This window comes from Actinia tenebrosa, unplaced genomic scaffold, assembly GCF_029948245.1.
Source record: "Actinia tenebrosa isolate PJP-AT-01 unplaced genomic scaffold, QUT_ActTen_1.0 PGA_scaffold15__27_contigs__length_11533743, whole genome shotgun sequence".
Classification (NCBI taxonomy): domain Eukaryota; kingdom Metazoa; phylum Cnidaria; class Anthozoa; order Actiniaria; family Actiniidae; genus Actinia; species Actinia tenebrosa.
The window spans coordinates 1,618,573-1,644,626 of NW_028292575.1; the positions used below are offsets into that span (position 1 = coordinate 1,618,573).

A 26,054-nucleotide genomic window follows, 5' to 3' on the forward strand; every position below is an offset into this window, starting at 1 on the left:
ATAGAAGAAGAAAGAGCCTTGAAAAGGAGAACTGGATGAAGAGGAGGAAAAATTGAAAGAAGTTAGTAGACTACGTTTTTTGGAAAAAGAAGTGGGGACGATCGAAGAAAACTACGTTTTTTGGAAAAAGAAGTGGGGAGTTAGAGATTGAGAAGGAGAAGAAGGATAAGGAGAAACAGAGGGAGAAGCAACAGCAGAAGTAGAAGGAGAAGCTTAAAGAGAAAGAGAATACGGAGTAGATGAATTAATCGTACACAAAAAGAAATGAAAACTTATCTTTAGTAAATTGTCTGAGAACAACAACAACAAAACAACAATAACAACGAAAATAGAGCTTCCAAGAACATTATTTTTAGTTATCCTAAACACTAAATACATTTTTTTTTTACATTTAATTTACTTTCTATAGAAAATAAAACCAGCAGATTATAAGTTAGCCATTCAGGCAAAGTCGTAAATACGTAGTAGCTGTTGGAGAACCTCGTCCTAATGTTTCTGAGTCACGTGTTATGCTGTGACGTAGTCATTGTTCGCTCTTGTCCGCCATGATAGATAGCTTTTTACTGCTTGGTAACAGAAGTTGTATTGCTCCTAGAAAAAGGCAAAAAATGCAAATAAAACACAAGAAATATCACAGAAAATGATAACAAAATGCAAGTATGAAGGGTAAGTCACATTATTTTGAAACCTTTCTGGAAAAAAAGTTGCATATTTTTTAGATATAAATTTAGCAACGAAGAGTCGTTCTTGTTGTCGTTTGTTGTTTACTAAACTTTGGTTGTTGTTGGTTACTAACGTTTTCGTACAACCCGCTTTGAGTTACCTTCTCTTAGTCAGTATAGACAACTCAGGGTTCTAAACAGTGGAAATGATACTTATTTATTTATCTATTCTTATTGAAGCAAAGTAAAGCACTTTTTGTGGATAATGTTTGAATTCTAAAATACTAAGATTTTTTCCTGAACTGAAACCGTCCAGGGGAAAAAAATTTTCTGAAAAACATTTCTGAATCTTTGGATGAGAAAACTATTGTTATTATCATATTTATAACCATCTATTATTTATTTGTTTATTTAACATTCATTAATAGATAATCTCTCGTTCTATCTGCTAGACACATAGATTTAAGGAAGAAAATAATATAGTATTTCAGCTGCTTTGCTAATTGCTATTGCTGTGCTCAGTCTAAAATTCTCTTTGATCGGATTGTCGGATGGCGGATTTGACTGTGAAGTTACACTTCTCACACGACACGGTCACGGTGCAAGAATGACAACATCCGTTGGACCAATCACAACACTGGACTTAAATGCTAATTTTGTCAAAATACTAAAACACGGTGCTGTCACGCACGGTTAACGCACGTCAAGTGTCTTTAATATGTCACAACTAAGGTAGACTTACAGCACTGTCGACCATCCCTGCTCTTTGTGCAAGATACACGTAACACACGACAAAGTCACGGTGCAAGAATGACAACATCCGTTGGACCAATCACAACACCGGACTTAAATGCTAATTTTGTCAAAATGTCAAAACACGGTGCTGTTACGCACGGTTACCGCACGTCAAGTGTGTTTCTATAGTCATAACTAAGATAGACTTACCGCACTGCCGACCATCCCTGGTCTTTGTGATCGCAACCATCTGACAGTCTGAAAGACATCTATGTTATCTTCAGCCTCTAGTCGTTCAATACTGATGGCCAATGTCAAGTAGACTCCAGTACGATCTGCCCCATCGCTGTTGACAGATGGAGATTTTGAGTAAGCAATATTTATAACATTATAAGAGGGCTTTAAAAACAAAATACCAAAAGGCGGCTGGCTAGCTTGAATCCAAAGAAACAGAGAAACCAAAAACAAAACAAAAAACCTTCAGATTTTAGTCTACGACCATTCAATTGTGATTGTTCAATTAGCAATTCCCGGATGTTGTGGACAAACTGGCTCGATCTGGCACTGCAGCACTGCAGTGAATTGTAACATTGAATTAGGCGAAATAGGCGCCATCTTGGTAATATGTCCCCTAAAGCAATCCAATAATGCACTGCAATTCCTACCAGTTTTTTCCTCCCAACCTCAGAATGGCTAATTCTGTGAAACAATAATAAAACAGCAAAACCAACATGGATTTCCTTAGTTACATATGCATACCTGCAATGCACGATGGTAGGACCATGATCCTCTACGAGCTGTATTTTCTGTATCTGTTCGTGTAAGCACACCAGTCCGTTGACTCGAGGAGGGACACCGTATCGAGGCCAGTTGTGATATTGGAAGTGATATACTAACAAACTTTCCATACTCTGCGAAAAGAAAAGAAAAATACTTTCGTGGAACTATCCTATTTAAATTGTTTCTGCGGCATAGGTACTTTTCTTTGCTTGAGGACACATTTGATGTTGATCTGACATGTACTTGGTCATTAGTTCGTAAGTGTCCTTGTCTTCGTACTCGACAATAACTGAACCTCAGGGATTTTCGTTTGTTTGAACTCCATTGATTATTTTTTGGCCGTTCTCGGTTCACTAGTTATCAATTTTTACTACTATAACTTTACTTAATTTTCCAAGACAATTCTCTATTGATTCATATCGTTAGTCAAAAGGAAATGCCTAGCATGGGACCTAGAGTCCCGTTCGCTCTTTCCGTTTTGGGTAGCATGTTGGTTCTGTAATTTTCCTTCCTGATTGATACCCAATAAGAGTTGTAAAGAATAATGACATCTCCATACAACGGGTATTGAATAATTGTTAAAAATTCACGGCATCGGCGAGCCGTGCCGTGACCGTGATAGCGCCATTTCCAAGCATTCTAAAAGGATAATCAGTGATTTCGTACGCTGTCATCAATTTTAGCCCAAACTATTAACTGTCGGGTTTTTGCAGTAACGGTGTCGTCTGTCGTGCCATATAAAATCCAAGCTGTCAGCAAAAACATTTGATTGGGTCCTGGTCTTGGATTTGACTTCTGAGGGAAGAGGACTAGGGGGAGCTAAGGTATACCAAGCCACTTCTCTCGAACGACAGATTGAAAGCAAGTGACTTCGTAGACGACTTTACCTTTAAGTCGGAATGCAGCTCAAATTGGAAGACTATAACAAAAGGTTTGTAATTCTCAGGAGAATTTTTGTCCTCCAAATTGAGCTGCTTTGGCGTCACATGCAAGGGGTCTATATTCATGGGTCTTCTCGTACGCCACCATTAAACAAAGAAATGATACTCTAGGGAATGACACGTGGTCTGAAATGGGAAAGTATTACGCCCTAGCTAAAACATTCAAATCTTCAAATATTATCTATAAAGGTTTTTATATTTTGCGGGTAAAATTAATTTTGGAAAACATACTGGTGTACATACCCCATGACATCTGAGCTTCAGGACTCGTTGTGTGTGGTCATCCAGTATCTCTTCATCTATCTTGGTGACGATGTATTTACCATACCGTAAGCAGCCTTGCAATGGCCAGTATTGTACACACTCTTCCTAGTCAACCGATTTAAAGACGGGAGTTAATGTCTAATTTGTCCCACTTTTTACTTATATAACACTTACATAATTATCGATGAAAAATCTATTTTACCTTCTCATGTTGAGGATATCTTACTTGTTCGCTGCGCTCACTCATAAGATATCACCTCAACACTCGAAGATAAAAACCGCATCTCCGCGGGGCCATATAGTACCCTAGGCCTCTATGTCTATCAATTCATTCGATATTATATACATGCGACTTGCTCAACTTGCTGTTGGTTTTAAAAACAACTTTATACTTTATACAACTTTATACTATATTCATTTAGTAATTGTTTTATTTGTATTTTGACTCAATCATACTATTATGAATAAATTGTTGGAAGCCAGGTGTTGAAGTTTGTTGTGAAGTGTGATCGTCCGGGTGAGTGTAGTCTTGAGAAAGACTGTTGTAGATGATGACTGACGTTTCGAAAGCCTGAGCGTAAATCATCTTCAGAATCCAGTCAAAAAACGAAAGAATGATATTGATGATATTAAATGATATCGATCATTGATTACTCTTCATCGTTTCTTACTTGGCCTGTTTTGTCGGTGAGTCCAGCGAGCATGACAATAGCGGTACATCGCTGCTCCCAAACCATTTGCCAGAATTCTGTGACTGTGTTTTCCATGGGAGCCTGGGTAGCAATATAGGCTCTTCCCTCGTTGTAACCCTGAAAAATGGCAAGATAAGGCCAACTTATTTAAAACAATGGATTTCAATTTGATCGTCACCCAGAACCAACCTCAGGGCATGGCTAACCTGAAACAACCTCTTGGTTGATCTATAAGTCAGGGCGCGATTATAGCTAACTCACAGAACGAACCCTGAAAATTTTCATTTTTTAACGTCGAAGGTTGCTAATGATGCTGTTAAACTGTCGTTGTTATTGTCTAACGATTAAAGCGCTACTAACAACTTAACCTTTACATCATTTCATTAACTCTTCAGGCAGGAATAGGAACTTTGATACTCACGTCAATGTAGCTTGCGTTGATATAATCTGCTGTCCCTGGATTACTAGACAGACCAGAAATACGAACACGATTACCATCAACTGAAACAATACGAAGATACTCAAGGTTAGTAAGACCCTGGGTTCAGTTGGGCCCCATTACTAGAACATTTGCGCTTATCGGTCATGTTACCCAAATTCACTAAAAACAAGGCAGTTGCGTCACGTGACATATCAGTACAAACGACCAATAGAGCGTTTTCACTCACGTGACAAGGCAGCCATATTGGTATGCCAAACAATGAAACTTTCTGCACAGTTTTTGCATAAAAATAGAATTCAATTCCCCAAGGATAGAAAATGTATTGTTTTGGTACACCAACATGGCGGCTGTGACGTCACGTGACGTAGCGTCTTTAGAAGCAAGTTAAAACAGCATTCAACTTACAAGGTAGGACATCTGGGCATCTGTTTTTTACGATATTTTCGCGAATGTAAGCCACACTTTGTTCAAAAGCTTCTGGTTCGTAGACTGGGAGGTTCTGACAAAAATAGTACCATTAGGTGAATAAGTACTAAATGGTTGAATGATGAAATATTGCTATATAGCATGAACAAAGACGACTAAAAAGGTGAAACTTAAAAAATGAATGAACGAACAAACGAACGAACGAACGAATGAACGAACGAACGAACGCGGAACGAACGAACGAACGAACGAGCGAGCGAGCGTACGAACGAACGGACGGACGGACGGACGGACGGACGGACGGACGGACGGACGGACGGACGGACGGACGGACGGACGGACGGACGGACGGACGGACGGACGAACGAACGAACGAATGAATGAATGAATGAACAAACGAACGAACGCGGAACGAAAGAACAAGCGAACGAACGAACGAACGAATGAACGAACGAACGAACGAACGCGAAACGAACAAACGAACGAACGCGGAACGAACGAACGAACGAACGAACGAACGAACGAACGAACGAACGAACGAACGAACGAACGAACGAACGAACGAACGAACGAACGAACGAACGAACGAACGAACGAACGAACGAACGAACGAATAAATAAATAAATAAATGAAAAGTTGGGTGTATTATACTTACATCAAATTCATCATATCGCCTCCTGTTAACCTCAGGATCATTATCACAAAGAACCAGAAGCCTATCACCGATCTCTTGTGAATGAATCTCTGTGATCCCACAGACAGAAGCATCCCTTAAAACATCATGAATGAAAGAGTATTGATCCTGTAAACAAAACAAATTCAGACTGATCGTTTATTACGTCGTAACGGAGGAGATGGGGGGGGGGGGGGGGGTGCGCGGTATGATTTTAGAGGGGCTATATATATTTTTGAAAAAAAACGTAATTTGAGGGGTAAACTTTACGAGGAATAGAAAGGCGTGGGGGGGGGGGGGGGAAGGGTAAACTTTGTAGGAAAAATAGTAAACTAAATGACGATGAAGAAGGGGGTACAAATATTACTTAAAAGGTAGTTAGCAGGTAAACGAGATCTCTTCAACATCATATTTTTGAACGGCTTTTTTATTGTTTTGTTTTGTTTTGTTTTTTTCTCTTTTTTCTTTTAATTACTTCGATTCTCTACTCTGAAATATTCATGTTCTAATTATAAATTTATAAGAATACTTAATCTCAAAACAAATCAACCGAACATATTTTTTGTGCTACCACATTTTTGTACCCCTAGTACGAAATGCACGTGTGAAGTACGAACATTCCAACGCCTTCGTACGTGGTAAGAGCGCCTGCATTTCCAATAGCCCACTTCCGAGATATGCTTCGCTTGTAACGCACAAAGGTTTCAGTATGAGGCTACGTGCTAAATGCTCAGTCATTCGTGACAGGCGGTAAGAATAAATCTAATTTAGCACGTAGCCTCATACTGAAACCTTTGTGCGTTACAAGCGAAGCATATCTCGGAGGTGGGCTATATTGTAAGATTAACGTAGCATCATGTGTTGCGCGTTGCTTACTCCACAAACCAAATTTCTATTTTCTAAGCTATTTGCTTTATAAGAACGCCAGTGTTGGACAAGAACATGGAGTACGAAAAATAAATTCTGGAGAATCAGGCAGAAAGGTTCTAAAGAACAGCTAGACAAGATTCGAGAGTGAATTTACTTTCAACATTCAACATGGACCGCAAAGCAGAAATGTCATGGCTTTAAGGTACTCGAATAGGCTATTTATCTCATTGCTATTAAGGCCTAGAAGTCTATTATTCAATATAAGCAAACTTGTAGGACAGCAGAATGGAATTGCCTAAACATTTGAAGTTTTGTAGCCAACGTGGGGATTTCATTTTAAGACACTTAAATGGAGCTGTAATAAAAGGCCGAATGAATTTCACCAAAACCTCGACAAAACGAATGAATCAGCTCTTGCTTACTTGCTTGCTTGTTTTATACATGTATACAGCTATTTTAAGAAAGGTTGGTGAATGTTTTTGTATGTCGCATATAATATTTTTCAACGTTTCCTTTTAAAATGGAATATATGAAGCATGAACTTTGCATTTGTTTCTAAAGTTCGTTTCGGTCGTGCAATTGACATTCACACCGATTACCATTCGCCGTTCAACCCTTCAGCCTTTTTTGAAATCTGTGTGACGTACCTCTGTCTGGACCATATTGTTTCGTTGTGTTCTCATCTGGGCGACAAAACCATACACGTCTACCACCCCCTCCATTAGTCTTTGGTCCAGTAGGGAGTCGATGGCAATGAACGTACCAGTGCGTCCAACCCCGGCACTGAAAGAAAAATGAGCATTGTTTCAGTGATGTTATTTGCTATCATGTCATTTGTTTTTTAGTTTATTCATTCACTATTTTCTTTTACTCCGCTTGATCATTAATTATCAATCCAATCCATGCCATCCCATTCACCCATCCATCCACCCACCCATCCATCCATCCATCCATCCATCCATCCATCCATCCATCCACTCACCCACCCACCCACCCACCCACCCATCCATCCATCCATCCACCCACCCACCCACCCATCCATCCATCCATCCATCCATCCATCCATCCATCCATCTTATATGTTTAATTATCTAACCAAGCAACCACCGACCCACCTACCCACCTACCCAACCACTCATTTTTGTTTGAAGAATAGAGATAAACAATGATTCCCTCACCTACAATGTACCACAATTGGGCCTTTTTCCAAGGGGAGTGCCACTCGTAACTTATGTTGGAATATCAATATGGATGCTGTATGTTCTGGTACGCCCTGATCAGGCCAGGCAGTATATTGGTATTGAGTCAATTCTCTCTTGTCCATGCACTCGGGATCTGTCGACTGAAAATGTTAAAATAGACACAGAAAACCCATGAGAATCAACATGACCATGGAGAATACTACGAAACAAAACTATTGGTAGTGTCTTTTTACGATTTTGACTGTTGCGCCTCCTATGCACACCACGTACCCCGATCACCATGATATATACGACATAAATAGTCCTTACCCAGACAAGGAAAGTCCTAATGCTCCAGTCTGACATATGAATCTCATCTACAATAGATACTGCAAGATCACCGTACTCCTGATGGCCATGCTCCGGCCAGTACTTCTCACAGTCACTACGAAGCTAACAGGAAAAACAAGCAATAGTTTATGCCCACTATTTGACTGGCAAGTAATGTATAAGTGGGAGTTGTGCTGCTAACGTGCTGTTTCTCACGACTGCTTATTTCCGTGATGCGTGGGGTTCACATATGCGAGTTGAGTATATTTCTATGGTTTCTCTCCTTTGCCACGAGGATTTTTCTCCAGTTTGTCTGGTTTTCCGCCTTAATTCATCCGTAAAAAGCAACATGTGAGTTAGGTGTTGTGTTTTGCAGATGATAAATGTGTGAGCTATGACAGTAAATGATAGTAAATGGAATGCGTGTGGAGAGAACCTCGCGAAAGAGTGCCTAAAGCAAGGGGATGTTGGTTGTAAAATTGAAGTCTTTCAAAAAGTTTTGTAATAGAAGAAACTTTGTTACTTGTTTGCTAAAAGACTGCACCGGCCCTTTTTTTTCCCCCACTCCGATCCGAGTAGTTTAAAAAGGTAAAACCTGATTTTCATATTCTATAAATAAATCTCACCTTCAGTGTGTTTTCTATGTCCCCCAGCATGACAATAGTTGAACATTCTCTCTCCCAAACCATTCGCCAGAAATCATTGATTGTTTCTTTCAACGGACCTGTAAAATTAGAAATTGCATTGTCACAGTTTGTACTACCTAAATGATAAACAGTTTAGAGTCCTAAGTTTTTCAGGTGGAGAAAAAAAATTGGATCGAGTTTCTATTAAAGTGCATTGTTGGAATGTTTTAGGGAACGAAATAGACGCCATCTTGGAAAAGCCAGCCCGTACCGCTCAGAGCGAGTCACATGATTGGATTAAAAAAACAAAAGATTGGTCATTCAAACAATAGCACAAAACCTAACCTTACAAAAGCGGTACTGTACTTAGGGAGCAATGTAAATCCAGCTCTCCAGCGGTACTGGATTACTCTCTTGGAAATGTCCCCTTCAACAGCCCCACAATGCACCACAATGCCAACTCGACCCAGTATTTCCCTGAACCTCTTAACGCCTCGTAATGGTGTTGTAAGTGCCTGCGATCTCATTCCCATACATATTAGTAGTTCAAATATGACACAGATACTATTATTTTGAGTACATGATTCGTTGCAGTCAGTGGAAAATGATGCTCCGTAGGAACCCTGGAAATGTGTTGATCAAGTTGCATATTCTCATGATATTCGATATTTACCTTGAGTTGCAATGTATTTTCTTGGGCAGCCGTAACCCTTTAAAACAGGAAAAAAATATTTAATTAGACGGAGCAAATGGTTTTGGTGATTTTATGATTGATCTGGGGCATCCCGCACCGTTTGCAGCAAGTTTATGATTGGTTAAAAAAAACGATACATTAAATCGGTCTTCCAATTAAAACTAACCTAAAAAATTAAAAGAGAGAAGATGCTTAATTGAAAAGCAGATTCTGAAAGATTCACAAACGTTTGTGGGGAGGGAGCGTTGCGTGACGACCGACACTAAAAACGGATGCGAGGGAGACTACCTTACTGATGGATTTGGTGCGTTTATAGAGAGGTTGAAGCATAGCAGAAGATAAAAAGAAGAATGGAAGGAAGGGTGGGAGGGAGGAATAAAGAAACGAAATGATGGGAGGAAGGATACTCACATCAATGAGGCTTGCATTAATATAATCAGATCCTGGAGGTGAATCCTTACGAGATTTCAGTACCACCCGTGTATGGTCATCTAGAAAAACACGTTTATATTAGTTACATGATTAATTTTATACATCTTTGGTTATATTTAACTTTAAGGTTCTATCATAGGTTGTATACGGTATTTCGCAATCACATAATAATTAAGAAGGATTGTGTAGTGAAACTTTTATCAACACCTTTTTCACTTTTAAAGTAGACCCGCCGCCTCTAAGGGGAATAAAGCCAATATATTAACTCTGTGCACTATCATGTGATGATATTCATGTCAGAAAGGAGAAATAATTGATTCTAATCTGATTTACTTGAGAAAGAATTTAATTTTCCAGGTGAAATCCACACTATTGTTGTGCCTGCTGTCATGGCTGCCATCACGTGATGGTGCAAAGCCTCTACAAAGCTCACAACCCAACAAAATGAAGAAATAGAAAGCGCGCGTGCTGTGTGCAGTTATAAAGCACGCGAGGATTGGCAGAACAGGAGAGACGTGTTAGGAGAAGCACGACGCGGAATGCTTCTCGACACTACTCGAGTGTTCTGCCAATCCCCAAGCGCTTTATATCTCCACACAGCACAGCAAGCAAGTTTTTTATTTCTTTTATAAAATGCAAAGGGCGTTTGCGTGCTGTGTGCTATCATAAAGCACGCGCTCCCAACCAATCAGAATGCAAGATTTATAACAGTTATTTTATAATGTGAATTTTGATATGATGTAATAAGAAAGATAAAGACTTACATGGTAGAATATTGGGGAAGCGATTTTTATTCTTGTTGTAGGAAGTCTGACTTGCGTCGTATGTCGATCGTAGGGGTATGTGGTTGAGGCTCTGAAATCAATCGATTCACAATATTATTAGGTATTAATGTAATATTAATCTTTTAAAAACAATATTATACGACACGTAAGCATAGTGATATATCAGCACGTGACTGTTAGTTGCAAATTATTAAAAAGTGGCTTATTTAAAAAAGCGAATGTAGTTTGTATTCCACAGCCAGCCCTACCTCCCTACCTCACCCCCCTTTGTCTCTGCAGTCCCTGTCAGACTATCAACAAGTTAAGCAGACGATGGTTGTAAACTTGGGTTTCCAGTTTTTTTGTTTTTGTTTGTTTGTTTGTTTTTTGTTTTTGTTTTTTGTTTTCACGCCCAACACTGTAGAACTACATCATTCCAGTCTTTAGTAAACTTTGACACAGGTAGCCCGAGTAGGGGACATTGATTACCTTGAACTCTTCAATAAAAAGAGCGTCATCGTAGGCATGGTAACGGTCGCAGTGTCTTTTAAGGTCATCAACAGGGATAGGCCTGCGGGCACCGAAACTCTTTGGTATCATAGCAACTGCAAATAGACATAGTTTTTTTAATTCTTATACAATCATGTAGAGGGGTTTCTTTTACGGCCATGTTTGGGTTAAAAAAATATATAAGGTTTTTCTTCTCTGAGAAGAATATTATGTAAAACATCTTATAGAGGTTACCCTACTCCCGCGCGTTAGTTGACGCACGGGAGTAGGGGTAAGGCGAAATTTAAATTTAAACTGCATCCGGTAACCAAAAATAGCCCAACCGAGAATTTACATGGCAAGGCGCGATATTAAGAATGTTCCCTCTATTACTTATGTTCTCTTAGACTTACTCATTTCTTCTTGAGGCTGGCTGCTTTTCGCTTTTTTACCGGATTTTCTGAAAATCATCATTAATTTTCAATTCATTAAAATGCATTAAAAATCATATTGCATAAACAAATACACATAACCATAAATAGCCACTTACACAGGGAAACCCATGCTTGGAATATGCGCGCTTCATAATCCGATGATTTTTAATAATCTTTAATTTTGTTTCTAGAATAGACTCTGATGGAAGACACCCTAACTGGTCATGTCTCTGGGTCACGCAAGGCTACATTGATTCAAAATAGAGGGACTAGACCAAAATTGTTACACATCACTTCCGAATGACGGTATTTCTTGGTTTTTCTCTGGAAAAAAATGTCAGCCAACAAAAAATTAAGAAAGCAAAAGGTCAGTTTTATATTTTCAAGTATTATTATTTTAAAGATTTTATAAACTATTTTAGTTCCAAATATATTTTCTCAAAGCGTGCAGATTTCAAGTTTGGGATACCTGTGGCAATATTTTGAATCAAACCTTATTAGGATGAATACAATGATGCAGAGTGCAAACAGCACTATGGCGCTGATGATGAAAATCAGCCATGGTAGTTTGATGCGTTTATTCGATTTGGATGCTAAGAAATAAGATCAAAGATCAGTATAACTAGTGCGTAATCTTTTGGAAGGACATACCACGAAAATATATATTTCATATTGGTTCGGCTTTTTTAACAGATGCCATCCAACATGACAGCAATACTTAGACAGCAATACATAGATTCTGACTTAATGTTATTCCGTCAAACAATGTTTACAAAATAAATTGAGGATAGGTCCTAAAAACGAACAATTTAAAAAAAACGTTGGTATGATACACGATCATCGACAACATTTTTAATGCTATAGACAAACGTTTGCGAAATTGTAATGGCAGACCGGTGGAGTGGGGTTCCATATCATGTTGGGTAGAGCCCCCTCCCATCGAAAACATGTAGCCAATACGCCTGAAAAAGAAACTGCATACAAGCGTGGCCGACCTAAAAATGCTCTCCATACATTATACGGTCGATGCGTCATGCTTCCTTTACGTTATTCGAAATATTAATCTGAGGCCCTTTAATGACCTGTCTATTTTTATAGACAGTTTTTCGTGAACTCGTCTAAATACCAACGATTTTTATCGTAAATTGCCGCAACAGGCCAACTTCAGTGAATTCATTTTGATTATCGAATTAAATATGACTACTGTTTGTATTCATTACCATATCCTACGGAATCATGGCTGCTGACATGTTGTACGGTGATGACTTCACTCCTTTTACCAGGCTTAGAGTTGAACGCTTGCACCTGTCAATAGAAATAATAACCAGCTTTACAAAAAGATTGATGTGAAAATCTCCCTTTATTTTTTATTCCTATAAAATTGCTATTGAGTTTGAAAAAAATATTATTAGTCTAAAATAACTTACATTAAGTTTTTTTTCATTAAATTCCTAAATGTTATTCTTATTATTTCATTTTTATATGACAACGTTCTTGAGGTTTATCATTATTATTTTTCAATAATAATGATTAAGATATCTAATTAACTTTAAAGGGCGGTGCGTGCTAATGAGGTGTGGCACACCTCTTTGAATATTCCACACGCGAGGTGCTTTCTATAAATCAATCAGAGCTTACTGGAAAAAAAATCATAAAACTTGTTCTTATCTCACCGTTATTTTGTAGTCAGCGGTCTTGTCGGGTAAAACAAAGGTATGCTTAATAATCGTCTCTGACAGGCCGTCACTAACGGTGTCTTTCCATAACTCCACTCCTTTAACATCGGCAAAAAACAAGACGTATTTGCGGATGACTCCATTGCTATATTCAGGCTTTCGCCACGAGAGGACAAGAGTAGGACCGTCTTTCTTGTATACAGAGAGATCCAATGGTGCGCTGGGAGCTTTGGTTAAAAAAACGATGTTACAAGTAACGTTAGATATGAATTATGTAGCTTGATAACTTATTCATTAAAAATCTCGTACCCAGAGACTGCGTTCCTTTTAGCCTGCGGCGAAGAACGAGGGCTCTGTCATGATTCCATTTTTTGAGACCAGAATTTCTTGGACTTCCGGAATAAGTAAGAGCGCATGCATTAAAACAGTTTTCAAAAATAAAAAATATGTTCACGATTTCAAAATTGTATTTTGATCGTAAGTAAACACAGAACTCTGTTTTAAAAAATGATTTTTAATTAGGATATTTCACTTGCGAAAAATTGCGAAAAATACGCCAAAAATTAAACTTAAAGCTTAAAAGGGAATGACACGTGGTCTGGAATGGCAATACAATTACGCCTTTTATTTTTATTTAAAAGTAAGATTTTTTTTTAGTTTTAGACCATGTCATCTTATTGAGAATCAAATTCTTTATAAATTTATCCATACTATATATGGGCTTACCATCTTCTGGCATAATTTTGTCGACTGCCTCAGAAAATAGTCCCCAGCTTCCTTTAGACAGCTCTCGGACCGCGAATGTGTACATGTTGTACGGAGACAGTCCCGTGATCGTCGTAGTTCTTTTATAGACACCGCTAATCTGCAAAACATTAACGAAATGAACTTTTATCGACTACAACACATTGAAACAAACTTCATAAGGAAATCTAGGGCGTGCAGTGGTAACTACTGAGAGGTTGTCGCTAATATCTGGGTCTGATTCCTGTAGTCCGCATCTCGTATGAGTAGAGTTTCTTGGGTGTTTCCATTGATAGGATAGGTGTAATCTAAAAAGCCTAACAAGCTAAATCCGATTACAATTCGATATGTGTGACAGCCGTTCCCTGACTTATGCCAGCTCAGAGGTATTGTTTCAGGGTTTGATCTGTGAGTAAGCCATGCCCTGAATTAGATCAGCCTAGCTAGAGATTGTTTCAGGGTTCGATCAGTGAATTAGCCCTGACTTAGATCAGCCCAGAGGTTGTTTTAGGCTTCTATCTGTGAGTTAGCCTTGCCCTGGCTTAGATCAGCCCAGGGGTTGTTACAGGGCTTGATCTGTGAGTTAGCCATGCCCTGACTTTGATCAGCCCAGAGGATGTTTCAGGGCTTGATCTGTGAGTTAGCCATAACCAAACTTTGATCAGTCCAGAGGTTGTTTCAGGGTTTGATCTGTGAGTTAGCCTTGCCCTGGCTTAGATCAGCCCAGGGGTTGTTACAGGGCTTGATCTGTGAGTTAGCCATGACCTGGCTTAGATCAGCCCAGGGGTTGTTACAGGGCTTGATCTGTGAGTTAGCCATAACCAAACTTTGATCAGTCCAGAGGCTGCTTCAAAATGCGACAAAATTAATAATTCAAGATTGCGCCCATGACGTCACATGCGGAAGAACACTGGCTCTTACCTTAACAATCTTATGATTATCCTCTGCTGACACACCCGGTTGACCTCTTTGCGTCCATTTCACCATGTAGCTTGTTACGTCACTCAAAGGTGAATTCCACGTGATTCTTACCGATCTGGGATTGATGACCTCAACCTTTACGTCACGTGGCTGAGCTGGCACTAAGGGAAAATGACCGTGCGTCACTTTAAAAAGTGTGTCATCTTCACAAATATTGATATCATGATTTATGGTGCAGAATGAAAGGGAATGAATAGTACAACCACATTTAACTGGCTAAAACTTAATGAGAAAGGGAAAAGACAAGACAGAGCAAGATCAAGGAGAAGAAGAAATAATTTTGCATCCGTTATAAATGATTCATCATATTGGAATGGGTGTGAAAGGGACCAGAATCCGATCAAAACCATGGGCTGCAACAGTCCATGCTTTTAGAGAAGGAGAGAAGGAGAAGGAGATATGGAGAGAAGGAGGAGAAGGAGGAGAAGAGAGGAGAGGAGAAGGAGAAGGAGAGAGAAGGAGAGGAGGGAGAAGGAGAGGGAGAAGATTCTGAGATGAGAAGGATGAGAAGGATGAGAAGGATGAGAAGGATGAGAAGGATGAGAAGGAGGATGAGAAGGAGGAGGAGAAGGAGAAGGAGAGGAATTTGCACATACCAATTTCAAGAGTAGTAGTCGTGACTGTGTTGGTACTTGGTCCGCCTCCCTTCGCATTGAATGCCTCCATCCAAACATCATACGGAGTATTCGGCTCCAGTCCCTTTATAGTCACGTTCAAGATGAATGGATTGACCGTCACCACATTCTTAATCACACTGGAATCTGCATATTTTTTTATATAGTTGACATGGTAACCTTTCAAGACACCATTTGTGTACTGACGTTGTAGTGGTTGCCAGGTAACGAGAATGGAATGAGCGGTTTTTGGCTTTGCAATGAATCCGCCTGGAGCTTGACTCGGGACTGTAAAAAAATGGCCCATTTTAGTAACTTCAAGATGGTCGCTTCTTTCACGTACCAAGCTTCTCGCTGAACTTCCTTGCATTCCCAAGACATTTGCTGAATCTTTTACTCAAAATTTTGAAATATCTTTCTCTTATTCATTTTGGGGAATTTTTTATGCAAGAGTACATGATTTACTGGAAAGAAATTTGTCAAAACAGTTGACTATATATATATATATATACCAGTTGAATATTCCGGAGCATCGTACAAAGGAAATGCTATATGGCTGTTACATGCTTCAACCCCTTTATGAGTTTCTGATCTACTCTAACGTGTCTTACCTTCCTCGTCTGTCCTTACAGTCGTTGGTGCACTTGGTGGACCAATGCCTTTCTTAGTAAAAGCAGCCACTGTAATTCTGTAGAGCGAGAAGGGCTTTAAACCAACGATTTGTACGCTGGGTGATGATATGTTGGTTGCATGGACTACTCCCGCAGTATCTGATCGCTTATTTCTGGCAACGATGTTTCTATAGTACACATTGTATCCCATCAGTACGCCGTTAACGTCGTTTGAAGACAGTGGACTCCACTTGACTAAAATGCTGTTGGGACCTTTGCTTTGTACGGACACTTGTTTGGGAGCCACAGATGGAACTGAAAGAAAATCTTTATATGATCTATAAATTCATTGAGAATTCCTAGCCTTTTCTTTTATCCATCTTTCTTCCCCTCCTTCCCTCCTTGCTCCCTCCAAATTTTTCTCCCTTACTCTCTTAGCTTCGCCTTTCTATATTGCTTTTAAGCAAAATTCCTTGATTCTATCCATCCTTCCTTGCTTCCTTGCTTCCTTGCTTCCTTGTCTCTTTCCCTCTTTCCTGGCTTTTCTCTTTGCTTCCTCCGTTCCTTCTATATATCCTATTCATATAATTCACTTGGGATACAAATTTGTACTATTTTTGTTGGAGATAGTAGTGTCGATGTTTGGTCAAACCTTGGGAACTTCACATTCGCCCTGCCTTCTAAAAAATTAATAATAGAAAATATTCATAATATTTATTAATTAAAAACTCTTACTTTCTTACCTCCTTCTTGAGTGACCTGGTTAATAGGTAGACTAAAATCTCCCAAACCACCATCGGTATCAGCTGCTACCGTAATGGCATACTTTGTATAAGGCTTGAGTCCAGTAATGTCCGCACTCTGCTTACTTGACCCAACATCCTTTACGACATCTGCACTGTTTTCAGCCTTCAGAGTTACACGGTAACCTATGACCTTGACTTGAGGGTTGATGGCGGGAACTTTGGTCCACTGTACCGTCATGCACTGCGGGCAGAGGCTAAAGGCATTTATGTTTGTTGGTGCTTGGCATCCTGCGTGGATAAAAGCATGGTGACAAAATTGTTTAGGATGAAACTCTCGACTTTTGGACATCTAATTAACATCCCTAAGGGATGAAGTCAAAGCTAACTTGAGGAGAGGGGTGGGTTATTTCGGTAGCCACCACCTCTGGAAATAAAATCCCGTAGTTTGAACTCAAATATCTCCAAAATTACATAAGGCCCCTAAGATGGAAAAAGGTATAAGAGAGGTGTCATTATCAGCACTTCACCTGGTCTGGTTGTGATATTCCATGTGGGACTTATCTTCCCATTCCTGATAAAACCCATTACTTTCGTCAGACCAGCAATCTTGACCCCATACATAGTATTCCTCTTAAGGTTTTTGATTACGAAGCTCGTGAAAGTCGTGTTGAGTCGAGCGACTCTTTTACTGCCGTAGTTCGCTGCCTCGTGGTAAGCCAGGTCGTATCCTCGTAGGATTCCATGAACATATTCCTGAGGGATTGGCTGCCATCTTACCGTGATGGTTGTGGTTGAGGCGATCATGACTGTTATTACTGGTGCTCTAGAGGGAACTAACAATCAAATATATTCAGTATCTAGACACTCTTTAAAGAAAAGCAAAGGAACCGTTCTAGATTTACTTCTATAAGATTTTTCTCGATCTTTCGAGGAGTTTCCAGTGGCTCATTTGCAAGGCCCCCAAACCTTCCAAGGCCTGATACTCAGGTTATATTTGCATCTTCGGCCGGTTTAGACGGTACGATTTTCGCCTACAACTATCGTATACAACACGCTCGCGTCTGTAGTAGGCGAGTTGTAGGCTTGATTTACACGCAATGAAGGATAGCAGGATATTGTATTTATGCAAAGTGCCTCTCAAGGTCGATCATAAGAAACCAGTCAATTTGGAACCGGCTGTTTTGTTTTGAAATCTGGGCCTTGTTGCATAAAGTTCTCTTTAGATGAAAGCCCCATGAGCCTTAAGGTGGCTGCCTACTTTTGAACGTTGGATTTGAGCCCACGATGTGCGCGCGCTCAAAAACCGCTGAAAAATCTACAAGATTTTATTGAAGAACCATACGCGTTTTGAGCTTCAACAGGGCAAAACCCTCAAATTTTGCACGGGACTCTCTATTTTTTAATAGCTTATTCGAAAAAAACTTCTAAAAATCTATGTTATATCAACATTCTAGGAAAAGTTTAAATCAGTAAGACATGAAAAAATAGATTTTTGTAGGGATTTTTGTTCGACTTTATGAGATTTTTAAAGAGCACCGAAACTACAAAATATGACGAATCAATTTATCTCTTTGTCTTTTTGTCGAAAATATCCATATATTATTGTAGAATGATTGACTAGCCTTTATTCTTGCAATCATAGAGTCTGCAAATAACTATTATCTTATGAATATTAATTTTTTTCTAATCACTTCCGGTGGCCCAATTTTTACTCCAAAATCTCGTGCGTAGGCTTTCATTAAATGCTGATTATCTCGAAAACGAGCTCGGGACACCCTATTTTTCTTTCTAGATTTGGAATCAGCATTAAATTTTGATTCGGAAAATCGAAGTCTTAAAAAAATTTAAATCAATTTCCAAAAGTAGGCAGTCACCTTAAGTAAGTTGAGTTAAGTTCAAACAAGCTATGAAATAATGAAAGTTGTGGGTATTTGTTTCTTACCGAACTCATCCGTCCATACAAGCAACGGTGGAGATCCAGGCCCATCTCCAACATTCGTGTAGGCCAACACACTGATATAATACGGGGTATACGGCTCGAGTCCACCAATATGAATACTCATAGCGTAGACAGACAGACAAAGTCTTGTAGTGGGAGGCTGTGAAGCTTTGTAGTAGCAGACTTTGAAGCCGAGAATATGGCCATTACGATGTTGTGGAGGAACTCGGTTCCAGTGGACTAGGATTCCCATTGAACTCGTGTTGTAGGCAGAAACATTTGTCGGTGGAGCGGTGGGTTCTTGGGGAGGAAAGATGAAGATTATTATGATTTTGAAATTGCAACGTAGTAAAAAACTAGGAAAATAGGTAGACAGCATTACGAAAGAAAAAGGTGCAATAACGACAGCAGAAAACCCGAGCAGCAGCATCAACGACAGCAGAAGCAGAAACAATAGCAGGAGCATCAATAACAACAACAAAAGCATCAGCAACAGTGGAAGCAGCATCAACGACAGCAGAAGCAGCATCAATAACAGCAGAAGCAGTAACAACAGCAAAAGCATCAATAACAACACCAAAAGCATCAACAACAGCAGAAGCAGTAACAACAGCAAAAGCATCAATAACAACACCAAAAGCATCAACAACAGCAGAAGCATCAGCAACAGCGGAAGCAGCAGCAGCAACAGTAACATTAGTATCACAACAGAACAGGTACAATAACAACAGCAGAAAAATCGAGCAGCTCTATCAAAAGGAGCATCAGACGCATAAACAATTGCCTATAGTAGCAACAGCAATAATAGAAAAACAACGGAAGCAACAAGAGCAGGGTCAATAGTAACAAGAAAGAAACAGTTGTTGTGGCAACAAAACAAAAAAAAAAAAAAAAAAAAAAAAAAAAAACAGGAACAGGAACGACAAAAGCAAAAACGACAGCATCGACAATGATAATAACAAGTCAAGCAACAACATCAGCGACAAAAGGCTGCGACTTACATCATTCGAGATTTAGACAACAAAAACAAAAAATAACCTGAACAGGTGCAGGCAAAAACAGTTTCATTTTATGGTCCGCTCTTGAAAATTCTTGTATCTAAAAAAGTTTACACATGACCTCCTTACTTGTTTCTGGTGTTCCCATCCAAATTGAGTTCGAGAAACGTCCATATCTACCGCTGACCGTACCTCGTTGCACACGGAAGTAGTAATAAGAATAAGGTTGCAGATTATTCAAGATATAGTACCCCTTGATTCCGTTCACTATCACATAGGATTTCTGACTAGATTCGTTTTTCCACTCGATTCTGTATCTTGTCTCATTAGCACGGGCGTCCCCCGGGACTAGCCACGAGATCTTGGCGGTGTAAGGGTCGATGTCCACTGCACGTATCCAGCGGGGAGGAGGAAATGAAACTATGAGGAAATAAATATAAGGATATAAATAAGTCATGTAAAAAATCATCTTTCCATCTATCATTCCACCCATCCATTCTTCTATCCTTGCATCCCTCCGTGCATGCGTGCATTCGTTTATCTGTCCGTCCGTCCGTCCGTCCGTCCGTCCGTCCGTCCGTCCGTCCGTCCGTCCGTCCGTCCGTCCGTCCGTCCGTCCGTCCGTCCGTCCGTCCGTCCGTCCGTCTTTCCGTCTTTCCGTCTGTTCGTCCGTCCGTCCGTCCGTCCGTCCGTACGTCCGAAGGAAAAAAATGAAAGCCATAGCCCACCTAAACCCGATGTTTGAATTCATAATATTTTGTTAGGCCGATGGCTTTATACGATCTTCAGTAGTCCCATGAACAGGAACCTTACCTGTCCATGGCGAACAATAAGGTTACGACATACAACATACTTCGGCTAAAAGTAGACCAATTCATCACTTTGTTAATCTGAGTTAAGCTTTCCTAAGGCGATTATGGAACAAGTTCCTGTCATCAAATACTTCACAGTCTTTAGATTTTAACCTAACCGCAAATTATATTCTTAGAACTGTCTGTCTTAAGCCATTCATCATTTGTCAGGTTCAGTGATAGGATCTAAAGATTATATGTTGTAGAAAAAAACCGAAAAATTTCGAAACGAAATATGAAATATTAGGAGAATTAAAATTAAAATTAAATTGAAAAAAAGGAAGGGAGGAAAGAAAACCTTGAAGAGATGAAGGAAAAAAGATTGAAAGATAGAAAAATTTAAAATAGATGGCATAAATATTAGTTAATATTATTCCTGTTAAAATGCACGTAGGCACAAACGTTTTTTCTTTTCTCATCTTCTCTTATATAAACTCAAAATTTATCAAAACAACACTATCGAACTCTAGAATGAAGTTTAATTTAGCTTACTATCTACCACCATCATCTATCATAATAGTTGAAGCAGGTGAAAGCTTATTTGGCAAGACGACAGAAGAAAACAGCCTCAGTAAAATACACTATGTATGCATATATATGTGGTAGAAAACGACAATATATTTTACATAAATAAGTAGAAAAAAGTTTGAGATTCAACTTAATATGCCAGTTAGTTTTAATACATTTTATCACGGACTATCTTAATTATATCACGCAATGATTTTTGCACATGACATTACTTAAGGCACCACGTGAAACTTTTAAAGCATTACTTGATATGATTAAGAAGTATTTATCATTAAAAATTACATAAATTAAAAAATAGAAACCAGAGGAAATGAGAGAAAGTAAAGGACACGAGAAGATAGGAAGTACAATAGAGTGTTTTCACGTGATGTCACAACGGCCATATTGGTTTACCAAAACAATACATTTTTTACCCTCGGGTAATTGAACTCTATTTTTGCGCGAAAACTGTGCAGAAAGTTTCTATTGTTTGGTACACCAATATGGCTGCCTTGTCACGTGAGTGAAAACTCTCTATTCTCTACTTTCACATCCCCATAATGCCTTGCGTCTTTGGGGGGGTAACCAATCAAAAAACTGTCCCAAATTGAAAGGTTTCTTAATTGAATTAATACTATACCTGTTTTTATCTGTACAATACTGATTATCAGTTTATTCCAAGTTATTTTTGCGTAAACAGATCATCGAGAGTTTTGGTCTTACAAAAAATGTATTGACTTACGATTTCATTACACGTCTTCAAGCTTCTATCTTTTTCTGTTTTTTACTTCTTCATTTTATTTTTGAAAATAAGTGGGTTTTTACCCTAAAGTTACCCCCCAAAGACGCAAAGTATTATGGGGATGTGAAAGTAGAGAATAGCAGCAGGTAATGGCCATGCAAATGTATATATAGTTAGTTCATAAATATTCATTACATCATACCCCACATCAAGTCTAATATTTTTTCCCTAGAATTACTTCATACCGTGGTCGATCTAAGCATAACTATTTAGAACAAAACAAAAGAATTTCAATCTCCTGAGAATTGGTAACCTATTGTTATGTCCTCCAGATTGAGCTGCATTCTGACGTGCTGCAAGGTGTCTATTTCTCAATTATGTCATTAACACCAGTTAGTACCGTAATAGCTTCAATACAACACATCAATGAAAGTTGGCGAGAATCTTTTGTCTTACCACATCTAAATTATATTCAAGAATACGAATCTGTCGGTGTGCAACAGTGTCAAGGACAACAGGCCACGGAAGCCAAAACAAGGTTCCTGTGTATTGTTCACGGGAAATTAAAAAAAAAAAACGTTTCTCAGAACAAATCTAACTAAGATTTCTTTGCGTCATTATTTGTACCTTTGTTAATGTCCTGGTGAAATTTTAGCGAGATTTGGGGCCATTTTGCAAGTATTTGGGTGGCCAACCCACACAATAGGCAAGACAATAGATATGATAAAATTAAATATTTACATTATTAATGCCTCGATAACAACAACAACATTCGAGTACAAAAAGGTCAACAAGAAAAAAAGTATCTAAAGTGGTTTTTGTTTCTTTTACCTCCAAGGAACTTTGTAATGCGTTTTAGAAGAGTGAGAAAAACAATGCCTTAGAAAGTTTTCATTAATTACAAAGCTTACAGGGATTAGTATATACCAGTACGTGACTAGAGGACTTGTGAGGTCACTTCTCGTTTTTTCTTTTAGTTAAATTCTCCATTTTTTGTCTTCGCCAAATTATTTTTTTTAAATTCTGGTTTGAGGAAGGTTTTGTTGGTAGTCAATCAACGCATTTCTATGATATCCAATAGGTACTTGCCGTTGAAAACCTTGTGTTTACCCCAATGTTCCCATGGAAACACTTTGATTAACATCGACCAAAACCCGCTAGTTCGTCGCTCTTCGTTCGCTATTCCGTTCATTTGAGTTTTTCAGATTTATGATTGCCAGTTGATTAACCAGATTGGAGTTCCCTGTCTCTCAGGCAGCTAATTTGATTTAATTATCTTGAGAAGGAGAAGGCGAAGGAGAAGACGACTTGGAAGAAAGTGCTCTAACAACTCTGACCTTTATAAAAAATGTTGTATAATTGGGGAGACAGGTGGGCTAGAGCGCGAAGCGGAGCGGGGGGGCGGGGTGGGGGGAAGGAGGGCAGAGAGGGGGAGAGGGAGGGAGAGAGGGGGGGGGGAGAAGGGAGGGAGAAGGGAGGGAGAGAGGGAGGAAGGAGGGAGGGGGGAGGGGGAGGGAGGGAGGGGGGGGGAGGGAGGGGGGGCGGGCGGGAGAAGGCGAGAGGCGAGGCGGGCGGGAGGGAGAGGGGTAGAGGGCGATGAGGGACAGGGAGGGCCAGGGAGTCGAAAACGTGGAGTCGCCTTTTGTGATGCGTCTTTTTCAGTTGGCTCGTTCGTGCGTTTTTGGCTTTCTTTTCTTCTTGTCTCTTTCTTTCTTTCTTTTTCTTGTCTCTCTTTCTTTCTCTCTTTCTTTCTTTCCATCTCTTTTAATCCCATTTTTCTTCCTTCTCCATTTTCCTCAAGTCACATAATACTTTCTTCTCGTATCCGCACCTTGAAAGCTCTATATAATTTCCCCAACTAAATTTACTTCAAAGTACCACAGCTGACAAGCCCCAATTAAACATTGCTTGACCTCGAACGAATTGCGACCTTATTGGGATAGTATGCCATTATAAAGGAATTGCAAGAGATCTTTGTCCAGGCATATCTATCGCTCTTGTAATCTGACGAATTAAGGTGTAGTTAGTTTATTCTATTTTAAAATCAAGTATCTACAGACACACCAAAAATCCCGGAGCGAATGTCAAGATGACAAAATTCCGGGGCGATTTGAGGAAAGTACTGTAGTCGATACGTTTCTTCACGTAACAGTGATTTGCCTAAGCGCTGTTGATGACAGATCCTAATTCTTCCTAAGTTGAAAGAAGAATCTCGCGAAGAGAGTTTAAAAGCAGTTAAAAGAAGATGAAATTAAAATACAAAGCCGAAAATATAATCAACGTTTCTGCAATAAAATTTGATATTCCAAAGTTAAAGTTCAAAGATTTGGACATTTTTATCGAATTTTTCTAGAAAGGAACTTATTCGGAGTTTAGAGTGAAAACTATGTTGTATATAATAATGATAAAAAAGTAAATTTTACATCGTGAAAAGATGAAAAAACTTACTGACGTTTCAGACGCTAGTCCTTCGTCGGAGTAAAAGAGACGAAGGACGAGCGTCCGAAACGTCAGTAAGTTTATTCATGTTTTCACAGTGTATAATATACCCTTTTATCATTACTGTTTCATATGAAACACCGACGCAGCTCACACTAGTTTTTAGCTAGTTATCTCTTCTAATGTTGCATATGTGTCAGCATAGTATCACAGGCAATAGCATTTATCCTCCAAACTTCTGTAAGTCACCATCGAAGCTTATAGTGTGCTTTATCACCCTGTATTGACCTGTAGGAGGCATATTAAACCGGAAAAGCGCACATTGAGCACGTTATTATTGTTAGTATTTGATTTATTTAGATTAAAACCTTACTAAACCAAGCGACTGCAATAAGACAATTAGTGTTATCTCTATGACGATCTGGGGAAAAAACATCAAATTCTCTAATAAAATGCTAAAGCATTGATAGATGTACTGAGTGAATGATTGAAAGCATAGAATATGTACAGTTATGTACATTGACTTCTCACACAAAGAAACTTCAATAATTCTACGTAAATTTAAACAATAAATTAATTTTGAAGTAGAGAAAGAAAGCTTAATAATGACATCTCCAGTCGGCGCTAAATCTTTTTGACAAACTTATTAATGATTTATCAAAGTTTTTGATTTCTTTAAAAAAGCAAGAAAATATTTACCTATATTCTATAATATGGATGATCGACACAAGTTAAAGGAATTGTTGAGGAAAGTTTTTAATGGTTCTATGAAGTATACTTACAGTTATTAGCGGAGGAGCATTCGAGAGCAAGAAGAAAGGTCAAAATTTTCCCAAGTAAGACTCGTGTCTTCATTGTCAGCAAGTTTCCTCTAAAAGTCCGTATTCCAAACGAAAAACAATTCCACGGCCTTGACACCACAGCAACGCAATGAACAGTCCTAGGACATCAAGTATGGCTGCCTACCAAGCTAAATAGTCGTTTTAGCAGGGCTAAGGTTGAAAAATACAAAGAAATGACTGCCAGATGCTAGGGTCGATTCAACCGTGATGGAATGATTTCGAGCCAAGTGTGTTTGTTATTTAACACGTCATGCGTTGAGGTCAAGAGTTGGCCCAGAAGGTTGACTGATATGTTTTATTTCTCTGTGAAATTTGAGTCCGTCAACATCACTAATGTAAAATAGTAAATACCAAGGGCAAATATTTTCAATGCAGACATTTGCATTGAAGAGGTATAAAAGCGGGAAAAGGTAGACTATGTTGGACTGAGTAATAAATAGGAGTTCAGTGATGCTGTTGCTACTGCTGTCAGCTGTTGTTGATGATGGTAGCGCTACTGTTGTTGCTGCTGTTGCTGCTGTCGTTGCTGTTGCTGCTGCTGTTGTTGCTGCTGTTGTTGTTGTTGCTGCTGCTGTTGTTGCTGTTGTTGTTGCTGTTGTTGTTGCTGCTGCTGTTGTTGCTGTTGTTGCTGTCGTTACTGTTATTATTGATATTGTTGATGACGGTTTCAAAACGGCGAGAAAAGATTCCTCGCTTTTCAAGAATCAACGCTCATTTTCCAACTATAAGAATACATATTTCTTGTTTGGATTCTCATTTTTTACTTGTTAAGATCGACTCATTCTCTGAATACTTTACTTCAACCCTTTCAATTTCGAACAATTCTTTAATTCCACTTTTGTCACGAAAAACATGTAGTCCAATCAGACACCTTGAAATAAATAAACGGAAATTGCTTCACGATTGAAATTTTAAGGCCTGTCATAAC

The 26,054-nt window shown here is 39.0% G+C and overlaps 1 protein-coding gene and 1 long non-coding RNA gene across 2 annotated transcripts; one reads left to right on the top strand and one right to left on the bottom strand.

Annotated features, from left to right (window-relative positions):
• Positions 1-335: 335 nt before the first annotated feature.
• LOC116302832 (receptor-type tyrosine-protein phosphatase F) lies at positions 336-25,343 on the bottom strand. Its single transcript, XM_089030334.1, has 29 exons — positions 25,067-25,343; positions 19,875-20,165; positions 18,751-19,047; positions 17,336-17,641; positions 16,806-17,096; positions 16,063-16,377; positions 15,434-15,739; positions 14,778-14,938; positions 13,839-13,977; positions 13,110-13,339; positions 12,657-12,741; positions 11,930-12,029; positions 11,416-11,462; positions 11,003-11,118; positions 10,514-10,604; positions 9,729-9,808; positions 9,297-9,333; positions 8,624-8,721; positions 7,998-8,120; positions 7,665-7,828; positions 7,134-7,269; positions 5,599-5,745; positions 4,922-5,015; positions 4,496-4,575; positions 4,054-4,191; positions 3,362-3,487; positions 2,157-2,308; positions 1,608-1,743; positions 336-591 (listed from the first exon to the last, which is right to left on the bottom strand). The coding sequence occupies exons 1-29, from the start codon at positions 25,137-25,139 to the stop codon at positions 508-510; spliced, it is 4,443 nt and encodes a 1,480-aa protein (XP_088886460.1). The 5' UTR covers positions 25,140-25,343; the 3' UTR covers positions 336-507.
• LOC148910806 (uncharacterized) lies at positions 557-6,686 on the top strand. The gene is made up of 3 exons (XR_016119850.1): positions 557-666; positions 4,470-4,600; positions 6,521-6,686. It is a non-coding gene; the product is annotated as an uncharacterized LOC148910806 (long non-coding RNA).
• Positions 25,344-26,054: the final 711 nt, after the last annotated feature.